Below are 9,746 nucleotides of genomic sequence, written 5' to 3'. Positions count from 1 at the left end.
TATGGGATTTAAATCAGGGGAACATGCGGGATGGTCCAAAAGAGTGATGTTCTTCTCCCTGAAGAAGTCCTTCGTCAAGCGAGCATTGTGACCTGCAGCGTTGTCCTGTTTTTAAACCCAGCTGTTCCCACACAGACCAGGGCCCTCAGTCATGAGGGATGCCCGCTGCAACATCTGCACGTAACCAGCCGCCGTTTGACGACCCTGCACCACCTGAAGCTCCAGTGTTCCACTGAATGAAAAAGCACCCCAGATCATGATGGACCCCCCTCCACTGTGCCGGGTAGAAAACATCTCAGGTGGGATCTCCTTGTCATGCCAGTAACGTTGGAAGCCATCTGGACCGTCAAGGTTACATTTTTTCTCATCAGAGAATAAAACTTTTTTCCACCTTTCAGTGTCCCATGTTTGATGCTCCTGGCAAAGTCTAAACGGGCAGTTTTGTGGCGTTGGAGGAGACGAGGTCTTTGAATTGGTTTTTTGTTTTTGAAACCCTTTTCCCGCAGATGCCGTCTGATGGTTATTGCGCTGCAGTCGGCACCAGTAAGGGCCTTCATTTGGGTGGAGGACCGCCCTGTGTGTTGACGGACAGTCAATGGGATCCTCCGGCTCAGCGCAGGTGTCATTTTTTTGGGTCTACCACTTGACTTTTTTGTTCCATAATGCTCAGGATCTGTCCAAAAATGTAGAATGACTGTCTTACTGCGTCCAACCTCAGTAGCAATGGCACGCTGCCAGAGGCCTTGCTTATGCAGCTGGATGATCCGACCACGTTCAAGAAGAGAAAGCTTCTGAGCTTTAGCCATCAGGAGGGCATGACCGTGTGAATGCCCGACAGAAAATGAGAATTTTGAGCAGATTTTGGCTTTTATAGCCTGCGGTCTTAAACTTTTGATCAGCTGATAAACAGCCTATTTCAGTTTACTTGTTGTTTTCAATAAATGACTTTTTCAAAGTGCTTTTTGTCTCACTCCCCCTTCTTACTTTTGTATATTGTAGCTCTACTTAAAACCTCATTAAGATCCAAATGTGCAAAAGGTAAATTCTAGCTATTTTTCAACTGGTCTTAAGATTTTGATCAGGTCTGTATTGATCGTCCTGGGGAGTTTTTTTTTTTTTGCCATTTATATCTAAGAGCAAAAAGTACCAGATAAAGTAGCAGTCTTTTAAAGGGACATATGCTACATAATGTAGGCAGCTGCAAAATTAGCTTCTAAGACAGTGGTTCCCAACCTTTTTTGGCTCGTGACCCCATTTTAACGTCACAAATTTCTGGCGACCCCAGACATTCAAAACAGAGACATTTTTCTCTTGGAGATGTCTTAGTAGGGCCAGACGGGGGAAGAAATCTTTCTATTCTTTGTTCTGTCCGCTTTTGACTGTGTCCAGGCAGGTTGAAGCGTAGTAACGCATGTGGTCACATGATCGGATCAATCAAGATATGCCCTCTCAGATGTTATATCCTGCATTTTATTTGAACTGGATTTTTATTAGGAAAAAATGTGTAGTGTTTTAATTATAATGAAATATATATTGAATCATTAAAAAACCTTTTTTTTAGTAATTTATTTACTTTTTTTTTTTTTTTTTTTTATCAATTACTAGAAACGTCAGGCGACCCCACATGGGGTCCCGACCCCAAAGTTGAAAAACATTGTTCTAAGCAGTTAAGTCCTGAGTGAATAAGTTGAATATATCACCTTTTCTTTGCTTAAAACATTGTCACCTACCGCAAACTACACTAAAACACTATACACCCATCAGCCATAAGATTCTAACCAGACACAGGTGTTATTAACCCATAAAGACCCAAACATCCACCAGCGACCAAAATAATTTACTAATATAAAATGTTTCTCAATACATGTAAACAATTAGTGTAAAATGCAGATTTTCTTCTTTTCATGGTCATCAGACATGACCATGAAATATGTGGAAACACCGTCATCTTCTATAACATTGATTCACCAGTAAAACCCATGGAGCTGGATCAATGACTGTCATGCGTCATGTTGATTTAATTTTGGGTTTTTGTCTCTTCCTGTTTTATTTTGGTGATAGTAGTCCCTTTCCTGTTTTGTCTGCACTCTGTCAGTCTTATCTCTGTCTTCCCTATCACTGCTTACACCTGGTGTTCCTTTTGTAATTGTCCACACCTGTTTGTGATCCCTGCCTCCCTTATATATTCTCCTCACTCCCTTTGTCTCTTGTCAGTGCGTTGTTTTGTTCTCTGGTGAAGACCTTCCCTAGTTAAGTATCTTGAATCTAGTTCCATGTATTATCTGTATCAGGCTTTTGGTTTTATATAGAGCACGCTGTGCTTCTCCTTTTGTTAAATAGGTTTTTTAGCTTATTATTGAGCACGTTGTGCTTCCTCCCTTTGTTCATCCGTTTTTGCCTTTTGTATTTTTGTTCAAATAAATCCTTTTTACCACTGACCTCTGAAAGTCTTGTGCATTTGGGTTCACACTAAGTGTCGTGTCGTAACAATGACAGAGGTTGGAGACAATTGTTTTATGTTCAGTTAATGATGTATCTTACTAAAAAAAGTCAATTTTTCTTTAGTTTTCTCTGTTTTTGATGCAGTACCCCTAAACTTTAATCTGAGCTTTTATGGATATCTACACGATTAGCAAATTAAATATACAAAAATACCTGATTTTCACTAAAAATACAAAAATACAGAGCATAATATTGGAATAAATTGTGATAAATCACTTAAAAAAGATTAAAAATTGAGAAAAAAAATTCATTTGGGAACTGCCACAAAAGAGATTATTTCATTGCAATGGGCTCTGTCAGTGGGTGGGATATATTATGTAAAAACTGAATGTTTAGTTTTTGAAGCTGATGTGTTAGAAACAGCAAAATGGGCAAGAGAAGGGATCTGAGTGAGAGAAATTGTGATTGTCAAATCACTGGGTCAAAGTATCTCGGATCTTGTTGTTCATTCCCTGTGTAAAGTGGTTAAAACCGACCAAAAGTATCTAAAGAACAACAACTGGATCAGCATCCATAGGAGCAGAACATTGCTACCACCTGTCTAATATTGTGTAGGTTTTTTCCACAAAAAGTGCTCTAACTCGAGGCTAGACTCCACCAGACCTCTGAAAGTGTGCTGTGATATCTGGACCAAGACTTTAGCAGCAGATCTCTGAAGTCCTGGAAGTAGAGGTGGACCTCCATGGATCAGATTTATTTGTCCATCACCTCCGACAGATGACCAATGGTGCTAATATTGGGATGTCCTTCCTTAGTCCATTTTTGGTCGGTACTAACCAGTGCCGACCAGGAACACCAAACAAGACCTGCAGTTGTAGAGATGGTCTGACCCAGTCCTCACCATTACAATTGGACCCTTGTCAAAGTCCCTCAGTTCCTTACCTGGGTCATTTAGCTGTTTCCGACACATCCGCTTTGAGGATTAAATGTTTGTTGCCAAATATGGTCAACCCAGAGAAAGGTACCATTGTAATGAAATAATCAATATTATAACAGTTCTCCTGTCATTGGTCAGAATATTATGGCAGGCATACTGTTTAATAGTGTGCTTAGTTTGAATAGAAACTGTAAGAAGTGACAGAAATAATGGCTCAAAAAAATATACTCAAAAGCTGAACAGAAGTGCAGAGAGAACCTTTGAAGTCATTTCTATCGTAGCTGATATTTAAGTATTGATCAGAACAGGAATACAAGAAATGAACAAATTGTTATTTTAATAATACATTACATTCAAGGCAAATGATACATCCTTACCAATACATATTCAGCAATGCAATCATTGGCTCTCTAAATAAATAGAAATTTGAAATTTTTAAGTCAGTGCACAACATTGAGAAAGAACACTTAACAGTCAACGTGTAACATAGTCTGCACACATTCTGCATTTCTGCACATTATACATCTCCACCTAGTGCTGCTAAAACCACCATAAAAAATAGATTTCAAAATAAGTTATATATGTTCTGATGGTCTTCATAGAAATATTGGGCTTTCGGTTTGTATTTACAGCAATATAGACTTTGATGGGTTTCTCAAATGACAGAAATTGCACAGTAGTTAAAGAATTAAAGATCACAATTTTCAAAAATATTTTACACACATAGTAAACAGTCAGTTTTCAAGATGCAGTATGAAATTGCACATTGTCGTCATGCCACAGAGGGGGCTGTTTCAAGGCTTTGGTACACAACGTCCTGATTGGAAGAAAAAAGCTCCGCTACAGACCCCGGGGTCCCTGCTGACCCATCTCAGTGGTCACAGCAGCAGGGTGGGACGCGAGAGGCCATAGCGAGGTTCTGCAATCCGCATACATCCACACCTCCACCCGTTCCTGAAATCAAACTAGCGAATCAGAGAGCCAGATGACTACAGTACACTTCAGGATAGGGGAAGACTCTTGGCACTTGAATCACAGGTGCAGGTCCGTGCTGGATGACCAATCATATGCAGCCATATGGGACAATTTTTAGGAGACAAGGAGGGTGAAGATAAAGGGTCACACTAACAAGGGGTATTAGAAACAGTATCAAAACTACTCTAACTCCCTTCAGGTACAAACATGAGTCTGTGCTGTTACTTTGAAGCCAAAACGGTGAAGCCTTGAACATATTGGATTCATTAAACACTAGATAAATTTGGCATTAAAAGCAGCTTTGTGTCAAGTAACTTTACCTGGGAACACATGTTGGTTAATTAGACCAACCCAGTCTGAGCATCAGTGTAAATAGTCGGACATTTGGTAAATAAACCTATCTGCTGAGGAGATCAGTTTAACACTTGTCAATTCAAACAAACTACAGCCAGGAGATCACTAGATCAGCAGAGCGTGAACATCCTCCTCAGTCCACTTTCATAAAAGGTGCCTGACATGAAGTGTTAGACCTGCTTTGCTCTTCGTTAAGCCTAATATAAGTCACAAAAAGAAATATCTGCCAATCCGTCTCAGCCCTATTCCCAGGGCTATATTACAGCTAAGGTCTGTGTTACCATGGTAACAGTAAGTTTCACTATTGACACACACCACCTGAAGAAAAGATGGAAACTCTGATTTTTGTGATTTGTTTGTGGTTTGAATCTGTAATATGCAATGTATAAGTAATTTCTGTATTGAAAAGTATAAAACATTGTGTACTTTATTAACTTGTATAATTAGTAAGGAAGTGCATAAACATAAATGGAATTAATGTGCATTTTAAAATTTTGTACTAGAAAACATTTATGAAAACGAAATTCCTGAATTTCACATTTTGTTTTTCACTTGACAGAGTTTTGGTCATTATTCACCAAAGGGTAAATGCTCATAGAGGAAATGGAAATACCTTCATTGGATAAATTCTACTGTAGTGAACATTTAACTTTGGAACAGTGTGATGTGGTCAGCTGTTTTCTGTGTCCACATGTGAAAACATGTCTGGTACAACGGATGATACGGACTGATGGGAGACCACATCATCCCTCTGTTTTATACTTGGTAAAGGCCATCAAAGACATTTTAGACCAAAACTACATAATGCTCTGCTTCTTCTAGTTTGTTCATTAAGTAAAGTGTATCTTGGCCTACAACACCATCTGCTGGTCACAAAACGCAGCCTAGATCATTCACGCCAAACTAGTTTATGGGAATACACTTCATTTAGATTTTTGTGACTTTTCAAAAGTTTGTCTTTAGTCAATGTAACAATATATTTTAAAGATGTCTTATCTGCTAACTTATGCTAACGGTAAAATATAACATGAATCACCACATTACCTTGTTTGAAAATGAGATATTTGTGTGAGTCACATGAGGTAGATTGCAAGTGGTAATGAAAACATTTTTCAAAATATTTTAATATTATTTTGATTGAGGGGTGACCCTCGCACCAGAAGTTAGATAGATTAGTGGAAAAATAAATGTGAAGAGAATGTTTTTAAAGACATTAATAACCACTAGAAATACACAGTGATGAGTCAAAGGAAACTGTCTGGAGCCCATGGAGTTAAAAGACCCACAACACTGAGTGTCATTATGTTTTGTTTTTTTTAAAGTTATATCTGAATTTTCGCTGGTAAAATACCTGTCTGCCTAAACAGCCAATGATGACCAAAAGCATCTACTGATCTAAAATGTTCAATAACTTCTGAACCTCTAATCTTATCAACACATGTAAAGAATTCAGCTAAAATGAAGTTTCTCAGCTTTTCAGCTGCATCAGATATGACCCATTCGGAGGTTCAGAGGCTCTGTAGTCAAAGTGGAAACAGCATCATTTTCCGCAACATTGATTCATCGATAAAAACAGGTTTTAGATAATTGATGGAATTTGTTGTTTTGTTCAGATAATGGCATATTTTGTTGAAAAGTCACTTTTCCCTCAGCTTAATCTATTTTGCTATAATAAACTTTGACTTTAAACATAAATTAAATTAAATATAAATTATATATAAGAAAATACCTGAAAAATGCAAAGTGCTGAGAATAATATTATAGCAAACAGCGGAAAAATCCCCTAGGAAATGTTGAATGTAGAGAAAAAAGTCACCCAAAAAAAAAAAAACATAAACAAGAATTGTTCTTGGTCTTTATGGGTTCAAGATTTCCTGCTGGTGTGAAATGAGCTGTTTTCATCCATACATTTTAATTTTTAGAAAGTCTTAATTTACCCTGAATTCAAAGCAAATTAGTCCTACTTAATATAAACAAGACCTACACAGCTCTGTGCAACAGATACATTTTGACATTTTAGTTTAATCCGAGCCGCCGTTGGTCTTTGTGAAAGTCAGCCTGGCTTTTAAAGGAAAGCCTTTCAGCTGCAGACCTGTCTGAACCAGACCCAGACTCACTGCTCTCTCCTAGCATTTCCTGGCTGTAGTTTCTTCTTATATGTGCTCAAAAAACACATATAAGAAGAAAACAAACAAGTGCATTTCCCAAAATGTCCAGTGTTCACTTGCATTACCATAGCCTGGACTTCAGGCAGGGGAATCAGGATGCACATGGACAATTGCAACCACCTTTCCATTAGAGCTGAATGGGTTTAGAAATCAGACTATACCACTTAAATGCATGTTCAACTCTTAATTCCAAAGGGAAACATCAATTAAAATGAAAGTCTTTATTAGAGCCAATAGACTTCAATATTTGAGGAGAGACCAAAAGGACACTGGTTTTGGTCTTTCCTGACAATATGAAAAATAATACCAGCACTCCCAGTAGACATTAAAGATGGTGTATTTTTCTGTTATAATATTTATCTAACTAGCGTCTCTTTTGAGTATATGTATAATAATGTGTATTTTAGCTATAACTGTGCATTACAATCATGATAAACCCAAACAGAAACGGACACGATTGATAATGGCTGTGTGCTTTTGTCTTCTCATTGTGCTCTACTGTAGTTTTCTTTCCCCTTTTTTTCTTGGAACAAGGACTCAACATGTCTAACGATTGATTAACATGCTCAGAAAAGTTGGATGCAATTCATCCTGAGTTTTACAACAGTTTGGCCATTTTTTTGGCACCTCCAGCCCCTACTGACTCTGATGAGGCCTTCACAAGCACCAGGAAGGAAAACCCTCACAAAAAGTGCAACAAAGTACCTTGGGCTGTTACAGATAAAGGCAACATTAGTGTGATAATGAACTCCTGGACAAAAAAGTAAAAACAATTCAAATGTGGGCTTATAGGGGGTAAAAACATGCATGCTTGTAGAAAACACTCATGAAAAGGTAGTTGGCACAGTCCATTTGGTCACAAATGAGAACTTCTTCGTGGCTAAGTCTTCTGCTCCTCTGACTATGTAAATTCTGCACTCTAGTGACCTCTACTGGCACATGGAGAAATACATCTGTCAAACACTGCCTCAGACCTCCTCCTGTATTCCTCCAGGGTCAGTATGAAATACGCTCTGTTAGATAAAAAGGGACTGTAGAAAAATGGTGATAATTGAGCCAATGTAGTGTGTGTGTGTGTGTGTGTGTGTCTTCATGCACCCACACAAGCTCTGTAGACTGGGGAGACTTAAGAATGCGGTCACAGTGTCATCAAACTCACAAGCATGCAGACAAATCCACATGTTTGAACGGACACCATGGGCATTCCATGTGAAGGTAAATGTAAACAGATCAAGGCTGAGCTCCAGAGCCGGGGGCCAACCCAGCCCCCACTCCCTCCTGTACAGGGAGGACCCCCTGGACCTGCTGTGGACAGGGTGGAGGTCTGGAAACTGGATCAGGATAAAGAATGGAGTGTACTGAAGGATGAGAGGAGGAGCACCACGCTCTTCCTTCCTCTGTATCCTCCCATTCCTCCTCTTCCTCCTCCTCCTCTTTTAGGGTCACTTGTTGTCCATCAGGGACTGGACTTTGTGCACTAGCTCTCGTGCTATCTTCAGGATGTGTTGGACATCATGACGTTCAGCCATTTCTGTGAATCAGACACATTATTTCATAGAAACACTCACACAAAGCATAAAACAACCTTTGCTGATTGACATGATTTGACAAATTTAAGAGTCTCAGAAACTGTCTTTTCCAAATGTCTGAAACCAGAATCCTTTTATTTTTTGTTATGATATACTTTCCAAATTCCACTGGTGGAATGTAACTGATTACATTTACTGAAGAACAAACATAACATACTTGATGTCAATCAAAGTATTCCCAATTCATTTTAATTTTACCTTACACTTCATTATATGAAATAAATGGATAAATTATCATTGCAATATATTAAAACATACATTAAATTGTTTGTTGAATCATCACACTATGATAGTTATATTTCAAATTCTGATTTAAAATTTGGGTTAAAGCCCACTTCATGTGTTAGAACATAAACTCAGATTGAGTTTGGAATGTGTGTGTATGCATGCATCAATAAAATGTAATGAAAATGCTGGAATGGAAAGTGTGCATCTGTGAGCCAAACTGCCCAGGACAGTTACATAGCAGGAAGAAACGCCGAGAAGCCCTATCAGCCAAAATTCTAAAAAAGAAAACACTGAACTTGTAACTAATTTTCGATACCAGCCAAACTCTCAACAAACAATAAAAAAAACAGATGAAAAAAAGAGATGTTTGAACTTTCCCATGTAGATTGGAACAAAAATACACAAAACAAGACTGAAACAAACCAAAAAAGGAGGATCCACACAGGTGCAAAACCTAAAATGTCCAGTTTAGTACAAAGAGAAGATTTAGACCGTTTGACACACCGCATTCCATTCCATTTCAAAGGGGAGTAAATTTACACTAATACAAACACTATATTTGTAATTTATAGTTACTTGTGACTTTCTGCATAAAAAACAAATGATACATAACTTATCTTGATTCAGTACCATAATACTGATCTTCTCAATAGTACACAAACGATCTGAAGTGACTCCACACTGATAAAAACAATCATTGGATATTCTAAAACAATAAAATACATTCTGCACAGAGAGTAGACCCTACTTTTTCTTCTCAGATGATAAAGCAGATTTTGTCAAAGTAATACTTTGACTAGAAAACTTTTATTTCTAATGGAGTATACGTACATTTAGTACACTGTGACCCATCTACTTTAACTTGAGTAAATAGCAGAGGACTGATCACTTCTTTCATCACTGTGCTTTCATCTCAGATGCTCTGTTCAGTGTTTTGCATAAGACATGTTATGTTAGATTATGTGATTGTTACATCAGTTTATATTGTTCTAACTTTGGGAGCTGAGGAGATACCCACGTTCTCTTTTGTATCTTCAGCTGGTTTCGGTCCTT

At 38.1% G+C, this 9,746-nt stretch overlaps 1 protein-coding gene across 2 annotated transcripts in view; it reads right to left on the bottom strand.

Moving 5' to 3' along the window:
- Positions 1-3,690: 3,690 nt before the first annotated feature.
- The window catches only part of sgsm2 (small G protein signaling modulator 2), a 166,357-nt gene continuing 160,301 nt past the window's right edge, over positions 3,691-9,746 (bottom strand). For both annotated transcript variants that reach the window (XM_030152610.1, XM_030152611.1), the window contains one exon: positions 3,691-8,407. In XM_030152610.1, coding sequence (XP_030008470.1) covers positions 8,319-8,407 — 89 coding nt within the window. In that variant the 3' untranslated portion in view covers positions 3,691-8,318. The remainder of the gene's footprint in view (positions 8,408-9,746) is intronic.

This window comes from Sphaeramia orbicularis, chromosome 13 (assembly GCF_902148855.1).
Source record: "Sphaeramia orbicularis chromosome 13, fSphaOr1.1, whole genome shotgun sequence".
Classification (NCBI taxonomy): domain Eukaryota; kingdom Metazoa; phylum Chordata; class Actinopteri; order Kurtiformes; family Apogonidae; genus Sphaeramia; species Sphaeramia orbicularis.
This window is presented reverse-complemented; position numbering and strand designations above follow the sequence as displayed.